The sequence below is a fragment of the Setaria viridis genome, chromosome 4 (assembly GCF_005286985.2).
Source record: "Setaria viridis chromosome 4, Setaria_viridis_v4.0, whole genome shotgun sequence".
NCBI lineage: Eukaryota > Viridiplantae > Streptophyta > Magnoliopsida > Poales > Poaceae > Setaria > Setaria viridis.
The window spans coordinates 2,376,300-2,403,916 of NC_048266.2; the positions used below are offsets into that span (position 1 = coordinate 2,376,300).

Consider the following 27,617-nt stretch of genomic DNA (forward strand, 5'->3'; position numbering starts at 1 on the left):
CGGCAGCGTCTATCAGCACATCGGCCGTTGGCATGGGGTATCCGTCCATCGGTGTGGCCTGATTAAGATTCCTGAAATCAACGCACACGCGTAGCTTTCCGTTCTTCTTGTATACTGGTACAATGTTGGAGATCCACTCGGCATAACGGCATTGCCGAATAAATTTTGCTTCGATTAGCCGAGTTATTTCGGCTTTTATGTCTGGTAGAATTTTAGGATTGCACCGCCATGCCGGCTGTTGATACGGCCGATATCCTGGTTTTATGGGTAGCCGATGTTCAACAATAGAACGGTCTAATCCAGGCATCTCATGATACTCCCAAGCAAAACAATCCTTAAATTCTCTTAACAAATTTGTCAGTTTACATTTGTATTCCGGGTCTAAATTTGCACTAATATAAGTCGGCCTTGATTTGGTGCCATCACCTAAGTCTATCATCTCTAATGAATCGGCCGACGTGAACCCGTGCCCTAGCTTCCCATCTTCTCGGGCGAACTGATCCATTTAATCTGAGTCCTCGGAGCCGACTGCTCGGATCGGCTGTAGGCCAAAATCGGACACCTTCAGGAAGTCAGTATCCCATACTCTTCCGGATATGCACTTGACGGTTTCGCAACTCCACTGTTGCGTGTCGGCTGCCGCGATGTTGTACGCGGAATCGGCATTGACCACCTCGATGTTGTCACCGACCCATTGTACAAGACATTGATGCATCGTCGATGGGATGCAACAATTTGCGTGTATCCAGTCTCGGCCGAGTAGCATGTTGTAGGATCCCTTGCCATTAATAATAAAGAAGGTAGTGGGAAGGGTCTTACTGCCGATGGTGAGGTCGACGCAGAGGGCGCCGCGAGCGGGAGACACGTTGCTCTCGAAGTCTTTGAGCATCATGTCTGTCTTGGTCAAGTCATCATCGTTTTTCCCAAGCTTCCGGAGTACGGCATATGGCATGATGTTGACCGCGGCTCCTCCGTCTACCACCAACCTGGTGAGGGGTCGGCCGTTGACATGCCCTTTAAGGAACAACGCTTTCAGATGTTGACGTTTGTCGTCTTCGGGCTTCTCGAACGTGGCTATCATTGGCTCCAAAGCCAGTTGTGCCATCTGTTCTTCTATCGCCGCCACATCCTGTCGGTCGGCAGGGGTCATGAATTCCATCGGCAGTATGAAAACCATACCGATGTCGGCTGCCGATTCATCGCCCGCCGATTCGTCGCCTCCTTTGTCGTTTCTTTTGGGGCGCCACACCTGAGACCTGCCTTCCCTCTTGTCCGTCATGCATTGTTGTTCCTCCCCCTGCTGCTCCCATTGGCGGAGACGTTGGATCCTTCATTTTTGTGATTTGGTCAATCCATCGGGACACCACCTAGGGTTTACTGGTTTGGTTCTCGGCCTGGCACGTTCCCATTCCGGCTCACGTCCCAAAGGGTTTTCATCTGTCACCCGAGCATCGGCCATCTCTTCAAGCCGGCTATGAACGTTGGCCCTGTTTTCTGGCCGGTCATGTCGATCAAACCTGCCCCCCGGCCTGTTATGGCGTCTGTCTTCCGACCGGTCATATCGGTCACTTCTGCCCCCCAGCCGATCACGCACGGGAGGGCGCCGGTCGTCTTGGTCGTGCTGGTTCCTGTTGATCAGTTCTGGTCTCCCGTCTCTGGAGCGAGATCTGTCGAACGGCCGATTGTTACGATACGGGCCGTTGCATTCAGGGCAATTATCGGCCGAAGGTAGCCTGAGGTTGCTCTCCCAACAGTGGATGAAGAACGGGTATCTCCAGTGACCTTCGTGTCGCCGCATCGCTTCTTCTGGGATCTTGAGTGTTCATGTTGACGCTGATATTTTTGGAGCAGGAACTGGGAAGTAATGCGTGGCTCATCTGATTCGCCATCGTCATCCTCCATCCGCCGCTTCCCCTTGACGTCTTCAGGCGTCGCTTGATTTCTGGGGTCTACGGCACACTCTTTTTAGCCGATTCGGACGTCAGCACCTTTGTTTGGAGCGAGTTCTTTCCTGTGTCAACCATGTTGGTGGGGAAGGGGTGCTGATCGATCTTCATCGGCTTGGCTGATTTTATTGGCACTTCAAATTTAAGTCTGCCCTGCTCAATGGCCGACTGTATCTGCTGCCGGAAGATTTTGCACTCATTAGTGTCATGGGATGTAGCGTTGTGCCACTTGCAATATTTCACCTTCTTCAGTTGTTCGGCAGAAGGTATCGTATGATATGGCGAGAGCTTGATCTGTCCTTCCTGGAGGAGAAGGTCGAAGATTTTATCGGCCTTTGTCGTGTCAAAGCCGAACGTTTCTGGCTCTTTTTTGCCGAACGGGCATGATATTGGCTTCTTTCCCTTGACCCACTCTGCAAGACCGACCTCAGCATCTTCTTCGGCTTCAACCTCTTCCAGGAACGCCACCTTCTTCTGGAAGTTCCTCCGTGGATCGAAAGAACGTACCTCCTGTCCAGACAATCGGTGGACGATTTGTCTTAAGCTCTCGAACTCCTGTGAAGCGTACTTTTCTTTGATGTGGGGCAGGAGACCTTGAAAGGCTATATCAGCCAGCTGTGCGTCGTTTAGAGCCAAAGAGTAGCATTTGTTCCTGATTTCCCGAAACCTCTGTACATATGAGGATATCGGCTCGTCGCTTCTCTGCTTGAGGCTGGTCAAATCGGACAGCTTCATCTCATGCACCCCGGCGTAGAAGTATTTATGAAACTGTATTTCCAAATCGGCCCATGTTATAATCGAGTTCGGCGGTAATGTCGTGAACCACTGGAAGGCCGACCCGGACAAGGATGATGAGAATAGCCGCACCCGTAGAGCATCTTGCGCAGCTGCCTCTCCGCATTGGATGATAAATCTATTCACGTGCTCCACAGTTGAAGTGTCATCCATCCCCGAGAACTTGGTGAAGTCAGGAACTTTATACCGATGGGGAAACGGCAGTAGGTCGTATGTAGACGGGTATGGTGTCCTATAAGTGTAAGTCTGTACCTTCGGCTTCAAGCCGAATTGTTCCTGAATCACTTCTGCTATACGTGCCGACTAGTCCAGTTGTTGCTGGTAAACTGTTGGCTGAGGGACTGGCACATGCTGGTATATTGGAGGTGGAATGGCCTGATGCTGAGTGAAAGTAGGTGGCATCTGAGTGAAAGCCGACTGTGTATTCAGGGTCGGCTGTTTGAATGAGCCACTCATTTCATCGTATAGTACGAGCTCTGCTGCCTTACTCATCTCTGGTGTGACAGGCTGGTACGGCGGCATGGTTGGTCGAGTGGCTGCTTGGAAAGATGCCTGGAATTGGGGACTTCCCTGACCGGCCGATTGATCTTGAACGGCCGTAGCTGATGGTGCCCCCCAAGGCGTTGGGCTAACTGGAGGGAACGGCGAAGAGGACAGTTGGACGGGGTGTGGCTGGAGGTGTTGTGTGCCACTATACCCCATAGGAACTGATGATGATGAAGCGCCTGAACCCCCAATAGGAAATTGGATCGGCTGAGAAGCCGAATTTAGATAACCCTTGTTCGGTGGAATCGGCTGAGTATAAGCCGGTCCCTTGTATCCTTGAGGTACCCCGTTAGCGAAGGAGCTGATGACGGCATTGTACACCGTATTTGCAAGCATCGGGGATTGATCAATGAAGGCGTGGTAGACGGACTGTTGAACCATCTCGGCCATCCTGTCCGAGTCCTCGGTGATTGTGATCTGGCGGGGAGTTGGAAACGGAGACTTTTTGATAGTCTCCCCGCTTCTGGTGCGACTGAAGGACTGCAGGCAAACTTTCCGGTATTGTGCCGTCTGCTTCTCGAGTTCTTCCTTCTGGTCGTCCCTGAGATCTGCCTCTGTTACTTCGATGACGTTATCTTCGGAGACTTCAGCAGCTTTCGACATGGTGGCGGTTGTATTGGTCCCACCGGGCGTGCCAAAAGTGTGTTGGTGCTAGAAATCGGTCAACCGAATCCCCAGCGTCCGACACACGACCCGGGAGAATCTGCTTAACTCCTGTTCGGGTGATTGCCCTGGTGCGGTTCGCGCGGCGTGCTAGCCAATCTGACCTGTTGATTGGCAAGGAAGAGTACGTGTCAGATTCAAAAGTCACGATCGGCTAAATTTCCGATCTCGAGGAAGCTTATCAGCGAATCGGCCGATTTGCCGTAATAAAGAAATCGGCTATGAAGCAACCGACTATCAAGCAGCATGAACGATGACTAGTCTGAAGTAATCGGTACAACGCTACAGTAGCAACACTAGGAACAGATCTAATCGGCTATGAGTGGGATAAATAAATTAAATAGCGGAATGTGAGAAAAGCCGAAACTACCGATTCCTAGCTGGATAACTGGTGATAAAAACTAGAAGAACAGGTAAAACCTACAATTCTAGTAAATATCGATAACTGGTGAATAAATCTAAACGAAACAACAGCGATGCGCCCGAAGTTAAAGCTTAGAATTTACTCGATAAACGGAACTTACAAGATCGGCCGGCGGTCAAGTTGATGCAGCCCTGCCAACCCGTACGAACTCGTGAAAAAGAAGAAAGTATTTGGCGAAGTCGCCTGTTTGAAAGTAAGTGCGAGGAAATAGTAATTGGTTGTATTGAATAGTTGATGATTACAGATCTACAAAGGTAGCTATTTATAGCCCCGTACAGACGACTCCTTATCTGACTAGAACTCTATCCCTAATTCAAATAGAAAACGAATATTTACAAGTACGATTCGTACTAGGTTGGTTATTATACGCTTCACGGGCTGATCTCCCCTTCATCCTTCTATTCCTTTCTAAGCCCATACCGGCCCAATTATTCCAACCTCCTAATCGGCCGATTCCTCATCGGCAAGGGGTAACCGATCGGGAACCTGGCATGTCCGATCCGAACCCCAAGGGTTAAGCGAGGCAGAAGTCATCGGCCGATCCCGTACTGTAGCATCATTCGGCCGATTTCTAACTGTACTTTCCCATTTCCTCTTCTCCTGGCGCCGATTTCACTTGTGACAAAATCTGGCGTCAACACTTAGCCATCAGGTGGTAACTACTCCACCGACTTCTAGACATACATGACTTTTTGGCTGAGGGGTTATTTTGCCAAAAGGATCTAACCTCTCAGGATAGACAAACAGGGGATATCGAGCCTACACCCACTGTTTAGAAGACACAAACAATATGTATTTGAAACACTATAGGAAGGTCGTGTATATGGGCCATTGTCGATTTCTTCCTGCTAACCATTCGTTAAGAAAGAAAGGGATGCATTTCAAAGGGGCACCAGACCATCGTAAAAAACCTGCACACCGTAATGAAAAGCGTGTATTTATGATGATAAAGGATGTAAGTGTAGTCTTTCTAAAAAGTCTTGGTAGCGAACCTGTTCCGAACGATGATAACGGATGTGCACCCATGTGGAAGAAGAAGACTATATTTTGGGAAATCCTAGAGGTCAACAACACAATAGACGTGATGCACCTGATGAAGAATCTTTGCGTGAATGTGCTAGGTTTTATGGGTTGTTATGGGAACTCAAAAGATACATTGGAAGCATGCCAGGACCTGAAACATATGAAGCAACGAGATGACCTACACCCGGAAAAGAGAGATAAAGGACAACACTACTTACGTCCTGCCAGTTACACTCTCAGCAAGGAGGAGAAAAATATCATGTTTGAGTGCATGAATAGTATCAAGGTTCCGTCTGATTACTCCTTGAATATAAAGTGAATAATAAATATGAAAGAAAAAAGTTCACAAATCTAAAGGCCCATGACCGCCACATGTTGATGACCCAGTTGCTTCCGGTTGCACTGGGTATACTACCAAAGAATGCACGATTGGCGCTTGTAAAGCTGGCTAAACAAGTTCTTCGGGTTTTTGATGCGCGTTTCTCAATGCAATTTTGTAGAAGGCAATCAATCCAACCAAGCTACTAAAGCTACAGAACGATGTGGTACAATGTCTTGTCAACTTTGAGTTGGTATTTCCACCATCCTTCTTCAATATTTTGATGCACCTCCGGGTTCACCTAGTCAAAGAGATTACTACTCTTGGTTCACTATTCCTGCATAATATGTGACCTTTCGAGAGGTTCATGTCAGTCCTAAAAAACTATGTTCTTAATCGTGCCCATCCAGAAGGAAACATCGCCAAGGGATATGGAACAGAGTAGGTTATTGAGTTTTGTGTTGATTTTATTGATTCAATTAATTCGATTGGGGATTAACATCACGCCACGAGGGGAGGCTATGGGGACGGGCACTCTTCGAAGGAAATCAAGTTTGAGCAATGATAGTGATTTGTTCTAGAAAACACACTCCACGGTTCTGCAAACAATCATCCTTTGTGGCTCCGTATATCGAGGAACACAAGTAGATTCTATTTTTCCAATACCCGACGAAATCTGATGCCTAGATTATACATCATCGCATGGATACTTTTCCCTCTTGGTTGCATCAGCACCTTATGGGTAACTCCACGATTTACAAAAAACCCGCTTGGTTAGTCAGGGGACCTTCTAGCACAATCGTGAAATTCCAAGGTTACGAGATAAATGGTTATACAATTTATACGAGAGCCCAAGATAAAAAAAAGCACAAACCAAAATAGTGGTGGAAAAAATAGAGTAAATGTGTTTATAATATTTAGTCCTTGCAATAAAAATGAGATAAATAAATTATTGGTCAAAGAAATAGAATTATTGTTAAATTAGAGTGACATGAAAAATTGTAGCAATGACCAAATTCTATTTCTTACACCTACAATTAATTTACCTTAATTTTATTGCAATGACTAAATACTAAAAACACATTTACTCTATTTTTTCCCATACCAAATATTGATCAAGTTCTTTATCTAATACGAATTATATATGACAAGCAAGCTATCTATCAAATTCTACCTCAAAAACATGTATAGATAAATCCTCTCCATTCTCCCTTATTCTAAAAAACTCATTTTTCTCTATCTCAAAAGCATAAAACAAAATATAATAAAAATAAATGAAGAGAGGATGAAGTAGCTAACCTTTACAACACTTTGAATAAGTAAAATCCCTATAAAAATGTGGGGAAAAAATCAGGCTGCACCTCCCTAAGGTTGCTTGCTCGCCTTGGAGAAGGAGTCTGGAGCTCTCGATCTGAGTGGGCTCGCGGAGGAAGAAGGTGAATTTATAGGTGAGGAATTTTTATCCCAGTTGGAAACACCAACGGAAAAAAAGCCCCCCCTTTAGTCCCGGTTGGTTAGTGCCAATTGGAATTACCAACCGGAACCGGGACAAAACGTTCCGCCAAATTTTTTCAACCCACTAGCCGTTACAATCGGGACTAAAGAGGGGCTTTAGTCCCGGATAGTTTTTCCAACCGGGACTAAAACCCCCCATCGATGGCCATCGGTGGTTTATTTTTGACTCGGGATTAAAGACCTTTTAATTCCGGGTACAAAGATAATCGGGAAAAAAAACTTTGGATGGGAGGTGAGTTCTCCATCAGTTATTGAGCGGCTTAGGACAGCGAACCAGGCAGCGGCTTAGGACAGCGAACCCGCGCAGGAAACGCAGGAGCAGCAGCAGCGCCGCGTAGGCGGTGGCTACGAACGCTCTTGGGTTGCTAGTTTTTAACGTTGTTTGGACAATTGGCCCAACACTACATTCCAAATCTGAGTATTTAGCTGCAAATCAAGTACAAAAAATGACTGAAGAAACCTTGCTTCCTAGGGAAAGTTTACGAAACCGTAGGGAAATACCCTAGTTACGATGTTTTACTTTCCAACAATTACATGAATTGAATTGACACAAGCAACATTACAGCACCACAAATCAAGAGTAGCTTATATTGATTGTTGCATCGAAAACACTACATTATCACGCCATTTTGCACACGTACCCCCGGTTGTTCGAACCACCGTATTTACATTAAAATCAATCAAAGTCCATGTCCTTCACCGTACCATCAGCCAATCACATAATTATGTCCATGGTAATTAACCTGCCAAAAGTAAAGCTTAAAACTCCATGATCATGATCGAGGCGATAGGATGGATCCAATAATCCAGAGTACCATACAATTTTTTTTAAAGAAAACAAACAGGTACCATGGCATCCCGTGTATGCATTATTGGAGCTTAATTCACACCCTTCCTCCATCGATGCCCAAACCAAATACCCTGCAACATCGATCGAGATCAGTGTGATCGATCTTCTCAACCATATACTATACGATATGATAATTCTCAGAAATGAAATTGGATGATCGATAGGATTGGATAAATTAAATAAGTTGTTGCTCAAACGATTACTTTCCGGTACTACATACATACTGCACGTACCTAAATCTTCACCAAACAGGAGACTGGAGACGAGATCATGCTGCTAGCTCATCCACCAACAAGACAACAAGCAAGATACTTATCGATCGATCGAGGGGCATCTTACTACTTGCATGCAGATGAAGTGTCCGTCAGAGGCGACGCTGCTGACGAAACATGAGGACGAAGCCACCCGCAGAGGTAGCAGCGGCCGCGGCCCAGACGCCGATCGCGACAGGCCTCGGCACGACGCCGGCGACCTTCCACGCGAACATCGCGGTGAGCAGCGTGCAGAGAGCCCAGACCTTGCGCCTGATGAGCCGCACTCTATCGTCGGCGGCCGCCTCCGGCGCCGCCATCACCAGCTCGTAGGCGCGGAGGAAGCGGAGCAGCAGGAGGAGCGCGCCGTAGGTGACGATCACGAAAGCTACGGAGCCGACGTCCCCTGCCGCCGCCGACCTGTAGGCGGCCGCGGCGCAGGTCACGGTCAGGAGGACGACGCCCGCGCGGACGAGGCCGCGGGCATCGGCGGGGCCTTCTTCTCTCCGGTTATCCATGTGGTCTGGTGCGAGAACTGGGCTTTGCTCGGAGCTCGATCGAGAGCTTCTTGCAACTTTGCTAATAAGGTCGTCAAGGGTTCACTGAGGTTGAGTGCGAAACCGACCAACTTTGCGTCTTTGCTTGCAAGCGAAGGCAACGCGTTGCCTATTGCCTTATTAAGAAGAAAAATATAGAACCGGCCTACGAATTTGATGGTCGGGCTGCCCCACTAGCTAGTTACTGATTCGTGCAAAAAAGAAAAACCAGGGCCTTACGTATAAGTTTCAGACTTCAGAGACGATCACAACATGCAGATTCACATGGTATATGCATGGAGCACGTACTCCATGGACGGTGGAGACGAGCCCACAAGCAGCCTCCTCGCTGTCTGCTAGCCCAAATCAAAAAACACAGTCGTGGTTGCCTCGCTGGGCCTGGCCCAGCCACCGATCATACGCGATCACACAAAGTTACACGTGACTTGCCCGGGGTCCCGTGCTGTTCAAGGCTGCCATCGAAGCCCTCCTATCCATTTGCGGGCCACGGATAACGCTAGATGGCTAGGCGAAGGTTCCATGTCTATGGCTTGTGATATTTCATCATCTTCCAGGGACAAGCGTCATTCTTCGTCGCCGCTGACATAGTTTACACTTACACATAGTTTACACTATATATGTGCTTCCATAGCCATGGCTGCGGTGGCTTGATCGGGGCTCCCATATGTCTTCCGGAATCTTTTAAAGCTCATACTAAGTCTATGCATACTATTTTTTTAACATATATAAACATTTGTTGACATTCGTCAATATTTTTTTAAATATCTAGCTTAATTGTTACTAACATTTTTTGAGCTGGCCAACATTTTTTATACGTACCAACATTTTTAAATTTTTTACACTCATCAACATCATTGCTCAACAGTTTTTTCAGCACCAACTTTTTTTTCATCCACCAATATTTTTTAGCTCAACAATTTTTTGATATGCACCAACCTTTTTACTAAAAAATGTTGATATAGTTCATATAAAATGTTGATTTTTAAAAATACAACAAAACATAGTCATATTGGATCTCATTTTGTAGTATTGATTTCAACAAATATCATGGTTCAATCAGAATCCAAAACACATTTACGGTTTAGGAGAAAAATAAGATTAAAATTTTGAATCTAAAAGTAATCTCACACATCCACCACCATGCAAAGGAACTAGCCACGCATGCAAGTATCCAATCCACTCGCGCACCGACACCTGTTCACAGCTCCACCTAAACCGCTCGTGTGCTGGCACCTGCTCCAATTTGATTCGCTTATTGTACTACACACGAATCTTAAACAATCAAAGATGATTTGAATACTTTCTTTCCGAAATAGATAGGAATTCTAGGTTTGATCTGATCCTCAATATGGGCCGAAGTATTCGTCATAGCCTTTTTATTTTCCTCCTGAGACGACGATGACGACGACGTAAAAAGGCTGGCAGCAAAAGCCTGGAAGAGGCCGTCGGCACAGCCCATTGGAATCACATGGTGGGCCAACAAACAGGTCGTGGTCGCGGCTCCTGGCCCAGCCACACCGACCACACACACGGGTTACACGCGGTCTAGACGTAACCACGTTGTTAGGAGTACGATTTTTCTTTCTTCTTTTTCGAGGGAAACGATTTTTTCCTGCTCGTGCGTGGCCGAGAAGAGATCCTTTCAAAACGAAAGATACATTGTCTCCTTCACACTAGCTACCATGGTGCAGCCGCATGTTGACTATAAGGTTTAGGGTAGTAGCGACGATGCAAAAAAGGATCTTTTTTGGGGCTGAGGTACAAGGGGGAGGAGGTGTCGGTCGACCTATGGCGAGCAATGGCTGGATTAACATCACCGTCATGGACTGCCAAAAATGTGTGGCGAATTAGTTGTCCACAATGTTCCTAACCATGCCAAAAAAGTTTTGGCAAGACCAACTTCACGTTAGACAAAAATGTGTGCCAAATTAGGAGGAGCAGATCAGCGAGCGTGCGTGTGGTTACCTGACGGCAATGGTGGGGTGCCTGTACCAAAACGCGACGCCAGGGGAAAGGAGACGGCGGCCACGATCGACGACGAGGTGTCCGGCTGCATCCTGCATCTGGAACCTGCAAGAGGTGTGGTCGAGCGGGGAAATTGCGACGGGGACGACAAAACCGCGCCGCTGCCGGTGTCAATGGGCAGCGGGTAGACGACCATGTTCGAGCTAGGCTTCCAGCGCCTGTGCAGCTGTGGGATGTCATGCAAACCACGACTCGTCCAAGACCTCGGCCAGGTGACTGCAGTCGCCCTGGTGCCGAGAATGGTAATGGGAGAAGATAACAGGCAACAATCGACAATCAGAGAATGGTGCCGAAATATCAGGGCAACCTTTTATTTCCAAGATAAAACAGACAATCAAAGGGACCATGCCCAGTAGTACATATACAACATTAGAAATAAAACACACACTACCTGAGTACAGGTTTCATTCGGAAACCAAGTGCAGCAGATCTAGCATATCAGGGATTGAGGAAGAAGGCCCAGAATCCACCGGCCGCAGTCGCCGCCGCCATCGCCCATACGACGGCGCCGACGGCCGGCGGCATGAGCGGCGCCACCCTGGACGCGAACATCACGGTGAGCAGCGTCGTCAGCGTCCACACCGCGGCCTTGAGACTGTTCCTGCCCCCGGCGCCGGCGGCCCGCTCGAACCTAGCGAGGCAGATGAAGAGCAGCACGAGCGCGGCGTCGGCGGCGAGCACGAAGGTGACGGAGCCCGCGTTGCCCCAGGAGTTGCGGATGGCGAGCGCCGAGTTGCACGCCAGGACGCCGAAGCCGACCTTGGTCAGCGCCGAGCATTGCCGGCGGTCCATGCGAACGCGTGAGGTGTTCGCCGCGTGCGTTTGAGAACAGTGGAGCTTTAAAAGCGAAAAGTGCCGGGGCCTCCATATTTATAATATACACACGCGCACATCAAAATGTGAACAAGCCGGCAAGCCGTCTTTTTTTTTTTGAAAAGGTCCAAATTAATCCCCCAGCAAACCTACGCAGCAGTATTCAAGCCCCCGCGTGCACGGAGCATGGCCGACTAGTATCGCCCCAGCCTATCGGTGGCAGAGCCGACAGCGCCCGTCGCTAGCTTAGCACAACTATGATTTTTTTCCCCAAAGACAATCTTCACGAATCACGAGGGTATCATGGGCTGAGGGTTGGGTCCCTCAACTTTGCTTCGATTCGAGGGTCAAATTCGTCCCTCAACTTTTAAATCGACCAATCTAATCCTTCAACTTTTATTATGACTTCTTAGTGTCCAAAAAATAGACGCCCGCCCCTGGCGTCGCCCCAGGGGTGACTCGAGCGGCGCCGCCTCCCTCGCTTAGCGCCGCTCGCCCCTCCCCTCCAACTCGTCGCCGCCGAAGCTCTCACCGGCGGAAGTCCGTCCGACTGCGATGAGGGTAGCGGCGGGCATCTCCTCCCCCAAGAAGCCCCCCTCCTCCTCCTTCTCCACATCCTCCCCCCTCCTCTTGCTGATGCCGTGCAAGCTCTCCCCGGCGGCAGTCGCCCTTGGGCTGGCGGTGCGCAGATCTGGCACCGGCATGCCCGGATCTAGCGCCTCCTAGCCTGTTGGGGCCTCCCCTGCCAGATCCATGGGAGGGCGTTCATGGGGACGGTCCTTGTCTCATCGAGCTCAAGCTTCACAAGTTTTGCTGCTTCGTCGGCTCGCCGGATTGGGCTTCCACTTCACCAGCGAGGCCCTGCTGCCCTGCGTCATCCCGCGACGATCCATGGGTGAGTAGCCCGTCATCACCGGGACGCGCTGGGAGTGAGGGTCCTGTGGACTCTAGCGTTGTTTTCAGCAGTGTTGTGTGCGCGCGACGTTCGCGGAGTGCCATGGGTGGATTCCTGGCTCCATTGCCGGCCACCATTGGGGATGACCGCGGTGGCGGCATAGGTACTTCCAATTTCTGGAGGTACTTTGTCTTCCCTATTGATAGCAAATGGTTGGGCTTCACCATTTTGCTTTGCAACGAAAGTGCCACGCTCGGTGCGTGGGAGGTGCCCTACCTCTGCTTGCAGGGCTGCTGAAGCCCTAGGTGTCCATGGCTCCATTCATTGCCTCGCAGCATTTTGTCTTGTTGGTGGTCCTGCAGTGAAAGCGTTGTGCTCGGTGCGCGAGGAGGACACTGACCTCCGCACGGTCCACTGACAAGGAAGCCTGTGAGTTCACCCTAAGCTACAACGTCTTCTTCTTTCCCTGGTCATGGCCTTGACTTGTGTGGCTGTTTGGCTTCATCCACAATTTGATACGTGTCCGTGTCTGGCGCCTCTGCTTCGTCATTGCCCTCCTTGTTAGTGGTGTCATCAAACTAAATGTTGGGTGCGCTCATTGTAGCCGACCATCCCTCCTTAAAAGGTTTCCTCCCCTTGTTGGGCGTTAGATAGTTGGTAGGTGGGGGCCGGATGTGCGGCGAAAGGTGCTGCCATTAACTACAAGGGAGGTCAGTGTTTCTGGCAAAACTTTGGTTGGCATTCTCTTTCCACTTTTAGTCCCCTTTCTGTTGTGGCGGTCCCTCATTCCTTCAAGGTTTCCTCCCTTTGTTGGACGTTGGAGGGCGGCAGCAGCGAGGCATAGCTACGAGGGGTAGTGGGTAGCACAATGGCTGTGTGAAGCTAGCAAGTATGTTGCTCGGTCTCGGTACTAAGTGGAGAATGGTGGATCAGTTTTGACCTGTACAAATCGTGGTCTTTGCCTTCATTTGGGAGCTATGCTCCTCTTTCTTTCTATTGTCTTCTTTGTTTTGTTGGGTTGTGCTCACAACTCAGGATGTAATCTTATGTACTCTTCCATGTTTGAGTTGCGCTAGGAGTTGCTGATCTAACCCGTGGTTTTCCACACCCTTTAATGAAAAAGTTCAGGCTTTGCCCGCCGCTCGTCCATGTGCAGATACGACGCTTCATACGCATGATGAGACTAATGCGAAAAGTCCTTTTCGCTCTTAGTTTCTTCTTCCCTTCCTTAATTTCTTACGTCGTGTAGGTTTGGCAAATTTTCTGGCTACTGGATACTCATTCTAATTTGCAATGGGTAAGCTTTGTAGCTAGGGTAGATTAAAGCAGTGGAAAAAGTTAAACACGTACACGTGAAGCGATTCCAAATTAAAGGAGTACTGGTAAAAACTCCGCGATGCCGCGGTGGATGTCTCCGACTTTTTTGTTTTTTAGCCCTTTTTGCGAAAGATTCTCACAAATACGCCTCTGGCAGAACCAATTCCAAAAATGGTCCCTTAGCTTGGCGCCATCCACGCGTGTGTTTGAGAACAGTTTGAGCTTTAAAAGCGAACAGTACCGGGGCCTCCATGCATACACACACACACGCATACATCAAAATGTGAACATGGCGCCGCAGCCATCATGTGAACAAGCCGGCAAGCCATCTTTGTTCTTTGTTTTTTTTTTGAAAAGGTTCAAATTACTCCCTTCGTGCGAAAGGTCAGATAACTATGCTATATTTTGGTTCAATTTACCCCTAAACTATGCTATTTGGTTCAACTTACCTCATAATGTAATTTGTTATTTTTGTTTCTTCATACACAAGTTGAATTTTAATTTGGAACTTTGCAGGATGGTAGTGAACATCATAATAAATATTAAAAATATATTTTGTGAATTTTTCATCATTAGTTTTTATATAATTTTGTATCTCAATGATAAATTTTATTATAAATATCCTACCTAATAAAATAGTGATGAAAAATTCATGATATATTTTCTAAACATGTGTTATATTGTCTACTATCATCCTGCAAAATTTTGAACTTAAAACTTCACTTGTGCATGGAGTTGAACCAAGAAATACTTTAGGGGTTATCCAGACTTTGATTATACTTGAGGGGAGTAATTTGGACTTGGAAGAAGTTCATTTTTGGTCATTTAACTATTGTCTTAGTTTGGTTTTGACCATCAAACGGCAAAACTAGGAATCTTTGGCCACCCAACTATTAAAACCGTTCATATTTGGTCATCGAGTAGTTTTGGTGGATGGTTTTGCTGACGTGGATGCCACAATGGCGACGTGGACGCCATGTTAGCCCTCCTCTCTCTCTTTCTTCTCTCCTCTCCCCCTCTCTCCTACGTTGGCCATCCCCTTCCTCTCTTTCTCCTACGCCGACCATCCCCTCCTCTCTCTTTTTCTTCTCTCTTCTCCCTCTCTCTTATGCCGGCCATCCCTACGCCTCCGGCGACCGCTGTCCCCCGTGTCTCCCCTGTCCAAGTCCCATCGGGGAGAGGAGGAGGTAGGAGGGGCCAGGGAGGCATGGGTGGATGAGGTCGACTGAAGGCTGGCACGGTGGAGGCTTATGTAGGGGCGGCCGCGCATGGGGGCTGGCGGCTGTCAGCAGAGGAGAGAAGAAAGAGAGAGGAGAGGAGAGAGGAGAGAAGAAAGAGAGAGGAGATAGGAGGGCTGACAAGTGGACCCACCGTCATGTGGCGTCCACGTCAACAAAACCACCCACCAAAACCGTTCGATGACCAAATATGAACGGTTTTAGAGTTGGGTGGTAAAACATTCCTAGTTTTGCAGTTCGATGGTCAAAATCAAGGTGAGGTGAGGTTGGATGGACTTCTTCCTTCGGACTTTTTCCTTATTTCCCCCCTTTCTCTAGGTACCTCAGCTTTATCGTTAGTTCGTTAGCGTCGGGCACCACACGTGCACCACACTTTGGTACTAAAGGGAAACCTTTAGTACCGGATCAAATAACCAATGCTAAAGGGTATTAAAAAATAAAAAAGAAAAGAAATCCCGCTGCCCTCCCACCCTCCCTCCTGCCATTGCCGCCCTCCCACCGGCCCCTGCCGCCACCCTCCCTCTTGCCACCCTGCCACCGCCGTCAGCCTCGAAGCAAAAAAGAAAAGGAAAATACATGTGCGCCGCCGCACCCCTGCGCCCCTCCACCTCCGGCTGGCCGCCGCTCCCCCACGCGCCGTTGCACCCCCGTGCGTCGCCGAGCACCTCCGTGCGCCCCGCACCTCACCCCGCCGCCTAAGCACTGCCTTGCACCTTGCCCTGCTGCCGATGAGGGCGAGTAGGAGGAAGGGGAGGGGCAGGGGTGGCAGGAGAGGGAGGGGGAGGGGGCGGGGCCGGGGCCGAGGCTAGGAGAGGGATTGGTGGTGGCGGCAGGAAAGAGAGGGACGTGAGAGGGAGGGAGAGGTAGAAGGGAGAGAGAGGGGAGGGGGAGTGGATAAAAGGAGGCGGGGGAGAGAGAGGAAGACGGGGGTGGCGGAGGATAAGGTTGGGAGCTCCTTTAGTATTGGTTAGGAGCTCCAACCAGTACTAAAGGTTACCCATTAGTACCGGTTGGATCCTCCACCAGGTACTAATGTACCGTTAGACCGGGTACTAATGCTCACATTAGTACTGGGTAAAAAATCAACCGATACTAAGGACTAGAACCAATGCTCAGTTTTTCAGTAGTGTCGACAAACTTTTTTTCATAAATAGATCGGGCTCCGTTGTCAAACCAACCAAGACACCCCCTTGCGCTCAGATCTGGCAGCACCATCACCACACCACCCTCTACCACTCCTGGTCCTAACCACTCTATTGACAACATAATGCTCGTGCCACCATCTCTACCCAATAGATACCCACCTTCACCACGGCGACCGGTGACTTCTCTCGACGTCCCTTCATGTTCAGTTATCACAAGTTACCTTCAAACCCCCAAACCCCTGCTCGGAACTCCTAACTCTAAAGCTTGTCATAGTTAATAGAGGTGATTGGAGGTCCGCTGGAGATGAAGTTGAGTATGTATCTCGTAGTCAAATCCTGGGGCGAGAAATTTGACATATTTCCTCTGTGAAATCCGGCCACGGCAAAAAAAAAAAAGCACAAATTTTATATAGTATCCAAGGAATAAAGTGGTTTGACGTCGATCGTGGATATAGAGTAGCTGATGGAACAAATACATAAACTTTGAGTGCTAAAAAAATAAACTAGCCTAATAAAACAACATAATTATATAGAGTAACTGAACGGGTTGCAGGAACCCTGTGCTGTGGAGTGCAAGATGGCGACGAGAGAAGATCGGGTGCTCCGGGGGCATCTGGTGCTCCCGTGCACCTGAAAAATGCGAGCCGTCGGATGCATCGCGGACGCACCAGACGCACCCACGGCTAGTGAAACATATTTGCATTTTAGCCCCTTCACTTTAATGAAATTGTGCCCGCCGTCCAACATCATCACCAGCCGTGGGTGCATCTGGTGCGTCCACGATGCATCCGACGGCTCGCATCCATCGGGAGCACCAGATACATTCGGAGCACCCGATCTTCTCTCAGATGGCGACTCCTCCTCAGGGATTTAATTAAGAAAAAAAGCCCAGAAGCCGGCTATCGCAGTCGCCACCGCCATCGTCCACACCGCCGCTGCCACGACCGGCGGCATCAGCGGCGCGACCCTGGACGCGAACATTAGCGTGAGCAGCGTCGTGAGAGCCCACACGGCGGCCTTGATCACCCTTCTCCCGCGGGCGCCGGCGCCGCCTCGGTCCCGCTCGAACTGACAGAGGCAGAGGAAGAGCAGCGCGAGTGCGGCGTCGGCGCCGAGCACGAAGGCGACGGAGTCCGGGTGGCCCCAGGAGTTGTAGACGGCGAGCACAGAGTTGCAGCCCAGGACGGCGAAGCCGAGCTTGGTGAGCGCCGGTTGCCGGTCCATGTCGTCGAACCTCGAGCGGGAAGAAGAGAGAGTGGTGATTGGTGAACCATTGGGCCACGCCGGGAGGCTCTGGTTGCTGGCCGGACGTCGCTCCATATGCCCTGTATTTATAGCAGTGAACCTGAGTACTCCTCAGCCATGACACACACAGCGACGTTACGTCTTACCTGTAAACACGGGAACCATTTTTTTCACGAGAAGACGCGTGCAAACGGAACTTTCTTTGACTTGTGCTTTGTCCGACGCGGCCCCGAGGTACTGTAGAAGCCGTACACACCTGTCGGCATCCGAGGAAAGGAGGCACGAAACGAGCATGCCGTCCAGGACGTAGCTAGGCGGCCAGATCGTCGCTCTGCAGCATGCCTTCCACCTGCGCATGGACAACTGGCAACGGCGTCGGCGTCCATGTTCGTGCCGGAGATCTGCCAGCTGCAGCGGTCCGTCCGATGGGTGGAGCTCTTGCATCCATAGTTCCATTTCCATACATCCCCTGATCTCTCGCCGCAGGACGAGCTGCTCGAGCGTTTCTTCATGGCGCCAGTCCTCATCTGCTTGACCTGAACCGAAGAGTCACCAATCAAGCTAACCGGGGCGTGATCGCACAGGGTCCCTGGAACTGCACCCATAGGCTGGTTGGAAGACTAGCTGGAAAGATCGCTGCCTGTTTGCAGCCGCCACCACAATCACAATAACAATAGGCAACGGGTAAAGACTTTTGGAAGTTACCAACTCTGGGAAAGACTGAGGCGTGCAACTCATCCCTGATTTGCTGGATTCAATCGTCTGGAAGTTCACCAAGCACGACGAGTACACGACAGCATCGGCCTACGAGGCTCAGTTCATTGGATCAACAATCTCACCCATGGAACACACACTTGATCTGGCGCACTTGGGCGCCGCCAAAGTGCAAGTTCTTTTCATGACTAGTGTTCCAGAATCGGCTATGGACAGCAGATCGTCTGATTAAGCGAGGATGGCCGAACCAAAAAAGTGTACATGCTTTGCCATACCCAAGATGAGAACATACTTCACATTTTCACCTAATGCTGGTATAGCTTGACTGTGTGGAACAACATTTTCGACTGGGTCGCAGCCCACATCTCCTCGAGAGGTGATTGGACGGCCTTCACGTGATCACGTCCATAAACGGTTGGTGGTCAGCCGTAGGCTCCATGACCGGAGTTCCTCTAAAGGGATGGCAATCTCTGATAATTTTGGTATATTGGGAGTTGTGCAAGGAACGCAACGTGAGAGTTTTCGAGCGAACATTTCTTCAGCACGGCCAACTACTCGGAAAGATAAAGGATGAAGCATGATGCTAAGTGCTAGCAGGAGCCAAACACTTCGGAGCGATCACCAATTTTGAGGAGTAATAGTCTATTTTAGCCTTAACTGTGCAGAGTTTTTTTTAGGCCTAGGCCACGTTAAACATCTTCTCTATTAATTAATAGAAATTCAGCAATCTCTGCCAGCTTTACGTTAAAAAAAACTAGCTGGAAACGACTGGGGGAATGGAAGAAGAGCACACCCGGGAGGCGAGGCCTATGCCTGGTGGCGGCCGGACGCGCGCCGCCGGCTGAAAACAGGGTATTTGATCGTGGACTGCCTCGCAACTGGCATAGTGGTGGATTTTTTTCTTAAGCAACTGAAGGGATCGCCCCCTACCGATTATAATGAATAGTACAAAAGAAGAGGGAATCAAGGATAAAACAAATAAATTATATAAAGTTGTCTTGTCATGCCTCAATTTAAAAAAAGTATTTTCTCCTCCTTCAAAATTGCTTTGCAGCTTGCAAGACTTGGCTGAATGCCCACATTGCCCAACTCTTGAAGATGATGACTTGCATTAAGAATGGAGGTATGCAGCTGCTGTCTGAATTTTCAAGCGTTTCAAAAGGGGGCCTATCATGGGCTGAGGGGAAGAGATTCAGAAGGGCCCGTCCCTCTTCCGCAAATGCACAATTTAGAAACGGATGCTTAAGTGTCTCATCTGTTTTGCTGCGAAATTGCACAAAAAAAGGAAAATTGAAAAAAGAAAGCCGTAAATGGGTTTCTCATGTCGTCTCGTTTCTTAATTTCTTTAGTGTTTTTATAGGCGGTGTGTATCTTGGGTTGCACACAATAGAATGCACAGAATCTTGGAGAAACAAAATGCCAATGAAGTTGGCATATATTGAACAAATGAGGTCATATTTTCCATTTCTTCTATGATGCACAGGTGGCGTATTCTGCTGTACAGAGGCGGACCTGCGGCTAGGGTCACCCGAGCCGTGGCCCTAGTCGCGGCCCAACAAACTCCAGGACCTCCCTTCAGTTTTGGCCCAAACAAAAGAGAGGCCAAGTCCACCACCGCACGGGAGAAACAATCTGATTACGGGACTACCGCCGTTCCACTCGTCCTCCTCGTCGATTCTTCGCGAGTCGGACGGCGCATCACGCGACTGGTGCCGCCGCCACCGCCAGCTGTCGGAGCCGGAGCCTTCGTGAACTCGCCCCTGGCTGCTTCCTCCTCAGCTCCTTGCTCCTCCAGTTCTCTCCACGCACCGGCTGCGCCGCTGGCCGGAAGGAGCCAACAAGCAGGCGCCCCGGTAACGCTGCCGATCGGAAGGAGGCACCAGGCGGCTGCCGGCCTCTCTCCGTTCAAAAAAAAAAAAAATGCAACTCTCACTTTTCGAGAATTCAATCACTTTTAAATTTGATCAAATTTATACAAAATAGTACTAATATTTATGTTACAAAATAAATATTAATAGATTAATCATGTAATATATTTTCATACTAAATCTATTTGGAGACGTGAATGTTAATTTTTTTTATAAATTTGGTCAAACTTAAAATTATTTGGCTCCTCGAGAAGCGAGAGTTGCATTCTTTTTGGGACGGAGAGAGTAAGGTGTCTATTTTCTCCATAATCCCACCCTTTCTTATTTCTATTCAGTTCATTTATTAGATTTTTGGATTGGAAGTTCAATCATGTATACCCTATTTTGCATTGAAATTTCAGACTAGACTAGACTTGCAATTGGTACTGCAAAATGAAGAGAGTGTGACTTTAGTATCTTATTTCCCTCGTGTTCCTGCTACACAATTGAATGAAAGATGAACCCCCTCCATTTTCAGCTTCAGCTGAACCAACTTGATTTTTCTACACAAAAGAGTTAGTGCTACAAAAATACAACTGAACAAACTTGATCCCTCTTCACTTGCACAACAACGAACAGTAGAAACTATATGACATTATTAACATGTAATTTCATATGCATTGTCTTAATTTGAACTACTTCTTGTTATACTTATGTTATTCTTCTATATATATATCTTCTTCTATATGTGATATATATAGGGTAGCTTTTGCCCCTTCAAGTTTAGTCCTAGTCTTGGCCAAAAGCTCGGTCCACCACGCCTGCTGGAGATGTCGGATCGTAGCCTTCTAAGGGCACGTACATCGGTTAGTCGGTCGTCATCTTTTTAGCACCACGTCCGCAAGACAGGTCGATCGTGGGCATCATCAAATGAAGAAACAAGAGGTTGCCAGCGTCTTGTTCGTTGACGGCGTGGGCACGTGCTTCGAAGTGAGTCGCCCCTCAAGCTGCGCGTTGTACGGCCCGCTGCAAGTCGTCGTCGGCACCGTAGATCCCTTGCACGCGAGCGGGATTTTCCCACGGGATAGCGGTAAAATCTCCTGGAGCGTGCCTTTTCTTCCTCCTAAGGGTCTGTTTATAGCACTATGCAAAAAGAAAATTCCCCATTACATCAAACTTACGGTACATGCATGGAGTACTAAATGTAGACGAAATCAAAATCTAATTGCACGGTTTTGTTGTACTTTGCGAGACGAATCTTTTGCGCCTAATTAGTCAATATTTGAACAATAATTCACAAATACAAACGAAATGATACAGTTACATATTTATGGCAAAATGCAAACTTTGCCACTCCTAATTTAGCAACTAAACAAGGCCTAAATCCCCCACCTCAACAGCCACAGGTCCAACATTTGCAGCGCGAGCGAGCAACATGCGGCAGGAGAAGTAGGCGGCGCGTGAGCTGCTTGATTTGGTGGCAGCGCAGGAGCGGAGGGCCACTGCAGCACATGCGTGGAAGGGCTCGGCGTCAGCAGGGTAGCTGAAGGGTAAAGCGGCAGCAGCGTAGTTATGGAAGGGCGCGGGGAGCACGGCGGCAAGGGCAAACTTAAACACGGAATGGCGCGGGGAGGGCTGCTGCTGTGCTGGAGCGTGGTGGTTGATTTACCGCAGCTGCTTCACCAACGGGAGCAGCTTCTTCCCGGCACCTTCTTCCCTAACGCTGAACATAGCCCACTGTCTCAACTCTCAACAATTGATGTTTTCTCAATCTTTAGATCCAGCTACCTGGTAACAAATCGTTCCCAATTTCTCTTGAGATTGTTCATAGAAACTAGTGATTGTAGGGGTTTGCAATCAATTTTTACTAGTAACACATCTCTGCAGATACAAGTACATTTGATCCATGATTAGGCCCCCAAGATGCAAGTACATTTCGGAGATGTTTGAGTTCAGTTCTATTAGAAGGTATAGCTTGAGTAAAGCTTTTATATTGCTCAGTTGGGCGAATTAGTTCAACTTCTAGTTGTCACGGATGATACCGCTAGTGAGAGTTTATAATTACCTCTATTAGATAGTAGGTCTGGACCATCCATTTACATGTGCAAGATCATGAAGACTAGGAATAAAACTACTGAAAAAAAACCCTGAACATTACAACAACTTTGCTGAATCTCAACATGTTTAGCACAAGATGACATTGTTCGATCATTATTGGGAAACAGAGTGTTATTTACATCCATTGTGATCTATGCTGCTATTTTTTGCTTGTCTGTAATATATCATATTGCTTTTTGCATAGTGTACACTTTTGCAAGGATAAAGATCCAGTCTCCAGTCAATGTCGCCAGGTGATGATCCTGCTCCGCCCGGTGATGAACCAGGCACTCTTAAAGCCACTGGTGAAGACACAGAAGAAATGGATGCTACTGATGAAGCTCGAGTCTGAAGTCATGGAAGAACTTGAAGATTTTGATCCACAATTGAAGATTTCATCGCCGAGGATGACACATTACAAACGTTTGGAAGGAAGATTGATGAGGAGCTGAAGGCCAAGATCGACATATTATACATCATCTGAACCATCTCGTTGGCTACATAGATAGCTACAAATATCAAATCTATACTTGATTACCATGTCAATGAATAAATTAAATAACTTACAAACAGCTAAATAGACGACTCACTGTACAATCTATCTTTTTAACTGTTTACGTGTGATATAACATACAACTGTCTGAACTGTTGTCCATGCTCTGACAAAAGGACCGGGAGCAGTAGCCAGTAGGCAGGGTATAATTTGATGCTTTCGTAGGTTTGACCAGCTCTCTGAAGAGCACAAAACGCCGGACGGCAGAACGAGGAGACTGAGCGCAGTCTGCAATATGGGCCCGAGTACACACACGTGGGTCACTGACGACGACTCATGGGCCTGGACGCCTGGTGACCTTGGTGGATCCACGAAATCACTTGATCACCCCAACCAATCACACACAAGCAACAAGGTGGCGGCGGCCACACCAAAGATCAACCAGTCCACACGTTCTTGGACCAGATCCAGATATTTTTTTCCTTTGCTAAAAAAAAGATATTTTTCCTTCCTCTAGAAAAAGATATTTTTCCGTTTTCCTTTCTTTTTCTTTGGTTTCAAGGAAGTATATTTTTTGGTGAAGCTGGCAATGAAAGTGCAAAAGCTGATAATGAAGCTTCCCTGACTCCGGTTCATGCATAATGCGTCTACGCGCTAGCAAACCTACGCAGCAGTATTCAAACCCCCGCGTGCACGGAGCATGGCCGACTAATATCGCCCCAGCAACCACCTATCGGCGGCGGGGCCGACAGCGCCCCGTCGCTAGCTTAGCACAACTATGATTTTTTCCCAGAGGCAATCTTCACGAATCATGGGGTATCATGGGCTGAGGGTTTGCTCTCTCAAATTTTCTTCGATTCCAGGTTAAGTTCGTCCCTCAACTTTTAATCGACCAATCTAATTCTTCAACTTTCATTTTAGCTTCTTAGTGTCCAAAAAATAGACGTCCGCCCCTGGCGTCGCCCCAGGGGCGATTCGGGTGGCGCCGCCTCCCTCGCCTAGCGCCGCTCGCCCCTCCCCTCCAACTCGTCGCCACCGGAGCTCTCACCGGCGGAAGTCCGTCCGGCTGCGATGAGGGTAGCGGCGGGCATCTCCTCCCCCAAGAAGCACCCCCCTCCTCCTCCTCCTCCACCACATCCTCCCCCACCCTGTCCTCTTGCTGGTGCCCAGATCCAGCACCGGCATGCCCGGATCTAGTGCCTCCCAGTCTGTTGGGGCCTCCCGTGCCAGATCCATGGGAGGGCGTTCATGGGGCCGGTCCTCGTCTCATGGAGCTCAAGCTTCGCAGGTTTTGCTGCTTCGTTGGCTCGCCGGATTGGGCTTCCACTTCACCGGCGAGGCCCTGCTGCCCTACGTCATCCTGCGGCGGTCCATGGGTGAGTAGCCCGTGGTCACCGGGACGTGATGGGAGTGAGGGCCCTGTGGACTCCGGCGCTATTTTCAGTAGTGCTACATGCGCACGACGTTCGCGGAGTGCCATGGGTCTTGGCCACGATTCCCGGCTCCATTGCCGACCACCATTGGGGATGACCGCGGTGGCAGCATGGGTACTTCCAATTTCTGGAGGTACTTTGTTTTCCCTATTGGAAGCCAATGGCTGGGCTTCACAATTTTGTTGTGCAACGAAAGTGCCACGCTCGGTGTGTGGGAGGTACCCTACCTCTGCTTGCAGGTCTGCTGAATCCCTAGGTGTCCATGGCTCCATTCGTTGCTTCACAACATTTTGTCTTGTTGGTGGTCCTGCAGCGAAAGCATTGCGCCCGGTGTGCGAGGAGGACGCTGACCTCCGCACGGTCCACTGACAAGGAAGCCTGTGAGTTCGCCCTAAGCTACATTGTCTTCTTCTTCCCTTGGTCATGGCCTTGACTTGTGTGGTTGTTTGGCTTCATCCACATTTCGATACGTGTCCGCTTCTGACGCCTCTACTTCGTCATTGCCCTCCTTGTTAGTGGTGTCATCAAATTAAATGTCGGGTGCACTCATTGCAGCCGACCTTCCCTCCTTAAAGGTTTCCTCCCCTTGTTGGGTGTTGGATGGTTGGTAGGTAGGGGCTGGATGTGCGGCGAAAGGTGCTGCCATTAACTACAAGGGAGGTCGGTGTTTCTGGCAAAACTTTGGTTGGCATTCTCTTTCCACTTTTAGTCCCTTTCTATTGTGGCGGTCCCTCATTCCTTCAAGGCTTCCTCCCCTTGTTGGACGTTGGAGGGCGGCAGCAGTGAGGCGTAGCTACGAGGGGTGGTGGGTAGCATAATGGCTATGTGAAGCTAGCAAGTATGTTGCTCAGTCTCGGTACTACGTGGAGAATGGTGGGTCGTTTTCGACCTGTACAAATCGTGGTCTTTGCCTTCATTTGGGAGCTATGCTCTCTTTCTTTCTATTATCTTCTTCTTTGTTTTGTTGGGTTGTGCTCGCAACTCAGGATGTAATCTTAGGTACTCTTCCCTGTTTGAGCTGCGCTAGGAGTTGCTGATGTAATACGTGGTTTGCCACACCCTTTAATGAAAAGTTCAGGCTGGCATCTTGCTCGCCGTAGTTCCCAGGATCAAATTCGTCCATGTGCTGATATGACGCTTCATACGCAGGATGAGACTAATGCGAAAAGTCCCTCTTAGTTTCTTCTTCCGCTCCTTAATTTCTGAGGTCGTGTAGGTTTGGCAAATTTTCTGGCTACTGGATACTCATTTTAATTTGCAATGGGTAAGCTTTGTAGCTAGGGTAGATTAAAGCAGTGGAAAAAGTTAAACACGTACACGTGCAGCGATTCCAAATTAAAGGAGTACTGGTAAAAACTCCGCGATGCCGCGGTGAATGTCGACGGCGGCGCCCAGGTGGCATGGAGAGAATAACTTGACTACTCATGGGGTAGTCAGCCGAATAATGGAACACCATTGGCCGACCACCCCGCCTGCGAAAACTCGATTGCCAACTTTTTATTCCAAGTTAACAGGGACATACAGGCGCCGGTGTATAAAGGAAAATGAAATCAATGCACCCGACGACAGCAAGAGACAGACTCTCTGACATGGACTCTCAAGAATTGATAATTAATTAAGGAAGAACGCCCAAAACCCCCCGGCGACCGTGGCGACGGCCACGATCCAGACGGCCGTGCCGACGACGGGCGGCATCAGCGGCGCCACCCTCGACGCGAACATCGCGGTGAGCAGCGTCGCGAGCGCCCACACCGCGGCCTTGATGATATTCCTGTCCCTGGCCGCGCCGCCGCGGGTGCGCTCGAACTCGCGGAGGCAGAGGAATAGGAGGACGAGGGCGGCGTCGGCGGCGAGCACGAAGGCGGCGGAGCCCGCGCCGCCCCACGAGTTGTAGAGGGCGACCACCGAGTTGAAGGCCAGGGCGCCGAAGCCGAGCTTGGTCAGAGCGGAATAGCGCCGGCCGTCGTCCATAGTATTACGCGACGTCCGGTCGATCGATCTTCGGTGGGAACTCAACTGTGAACTCGCGAGTTTCACATTATTTATAGGCCTCCGATTGAGCTGCAAAGCCGTAGCTTTTTTTTGTGTCCACTGATCGATCCTGCCACGCACGCGCTGCGTGTGATGTCGTTTCTATATAGTACCATTCGGTGTCTTGCAGAGGAAAAGTCTGAATGGTCGTGTTAGCAGATGTGCGAGCGCAATTGCATCTTAGCTTTCTCGACGTGGTCTCCACTCGGCCTTGGTGGTGTGGGATGTCGCAGGATGCAAAGCAGCTCAGATGGCGCAAGCCAGGGGGAACGAAGAAGCATCCGACCGCCAATGAGGCAGACAAGGCCCCTGCTCGGCTGCCCCAATGATTCGGTCTCAAGTTAAGAATCGCTGTTCGTCGGGGGCGAAAAAAATCAGAATCGCTGCGCTCTGGCATGTGACCTGCTTCTCTGCTCTGCCTCATACGCATCTTGCTATCCGAAGAAATCTGTGCGGGTTTTAATTCCGGGAGGAAAAAGGAAACCCGCTTCTCAGCGGGTGGTAACTGTCGACATTCCACTGAACTCAGTTCAGGACTCGGGAAAGGATAAAAGAAGAGAAAAGCAACAGCAACAACATGGAGCACAGGGCCGAGGAAAGCAGAGAAAACAAAACCTAGCTAGGCAAGCAAGACACGGGCCGGCCCATCGCGGCGCAGAGGCAGGAGAAGAAGAGAGCAGCTGCTGCACGGACCACGGATCAGGGATCTGGATAGTTCAAATTTCCTCTAAAACATACTGTATAAAGCTGCCTATCACTTTAACACCCCCCCACCCCACACACACATCGAGTGAAGTTATTAACATCTTTCGGAGAGATGGAGATGCATGTGAACCTTGTAAAGAGTCGATGCAACTTTCGAGGTACATCGGTGAGAAGTAGCCTTCAAAGCAATTCCAGCGGATCCTGTAAACAGCCCGTGTCACGAGTTTAGAGGATTAAGTTAAAAAAACACACTTCAGTAGATTCAGTAGATCCTCTATTATTGGTCACCCTATTTTGAGCAGGCCTCTAAATTCTCTCCTCTATCCTCCATTTCTGAGAGGTCTCTACAAAAGTCTCTCTCCATGAAGTTATTATTGGAGTTGGAGATACTTTTGTAGCCTTAAAAAAATAAAAAATAAAGAGAACCTCCGTTTCATCTTTAAAGGCAGACAGCAGTGCACGTCGTCAAATCAGAGTATCATATCAGACAGCAACAGCATGATCCCGTGGTTCGATGCTAAGGCCAGATACAAATATGCGATGTGTACGTCTTGTGCAGTTGCGCCCAAGGATTGTCGTTAGCATGGTGGACAAGCAGACCTCCACAAGGCCGACCTGGCCCCCTTCATGTATTACGGCACGTAGGTCCGTCGGATGATTCGGCCATGAACTAAAATCTGTAGTTATAAGTCACACGGCATAGGCTGGTCACCGATAGGCATATAGCTCA

At 49.1% G+C, this 27,617-nt stretch overlaps 4 protein-coding genes across 5 annotated transcripts; all 4 read right to left on the reverse strand.

The window, feature by feature from the left end:
- Positions 1-7,678: 7,678 nt before the first annotated feature.
- On the reverse strand, positions 7,679-11,047 carry LOC117851737 (uncharacterized). 2 transcript variants are annotated; one of them, XM_072293022.1, is made up of 3 exons: positions 8,421-11,047; positions 8,081-8,152; positions 7,679-7,974 (listed from the first exon to the last, which is right to left on the reverse strand). In XM_072293022.1, exon 1 carries the CDS (start codon positions 8,848-8,850, stop codon positions 8,446-8,448), a length of 405 nt encoding a protein of 134 aa, XP_072149123.1. In that variant the 5' UTR covers positions 8,851-11,047; the 3' UTR covers positions 7,679-7,974; positions 8,081-8,152; positions 8,421-8,445. The 2 variants fall into 2 exon arrangements, with proteins under 2 accessions (XP_072149123.1, XP_072149122.1); XM_072293021.1 differs by having other exon boundaries at positions 8,315-11,047.
- Positions 11,048-11,198: 151 nt separating this feature from the next.
- On the reverse strand, positions 11,199-11,771 carry LOC117851736 (uncharacterized). The gene has a single exon (XM_034733613.2). It carries the CDS (start codon positions 11,704-11,706, stop codon positions 11,353-11,355), a length of 354 nt encoding a protein of 117 aa, XP_034589504.1. The 5' UTR covers positions 11,707-11,771; the 3' UTR covers positions 11,199-11,352.
- Positions 11,772-16,710: 4,939 nt separating this feature from the next.
- Positions 16,711-17,657, reverse strand: LOC117851781 (uncharacterized). The gene has a single exon (XM_034733681.2). It carries the CDS (start codon positions 17,640-17,642, stop codon positions 17,193-17,195), a length of 450 nt encoding a protein of 149 aa, XP_034589572.1. The 5' UTR covers positions 17,643-17,657; the 3' UTR covers positions 16,711-17,192.
- A 7,908-nt stretch (positions 17,658-25,565) lies between these two features.
- Positions 25,566-26,619, reverse strand: LOC117853259 (uncharacterized). The gene has a single exon (XM_034735644.2). The coding sequence runs from the start codon at positions 26,120-26,122 to the stop codon at positions 25,763-25,765; it is 360 nt and encodes a 119-aa protein (XP_034591535.1). The 5' UTR covers positions 26,123-26,619; the 3' UTR covers positions 25,566-25,762.
- Positions 26,620-27,617: the final 998 nt, after the last annotated feature.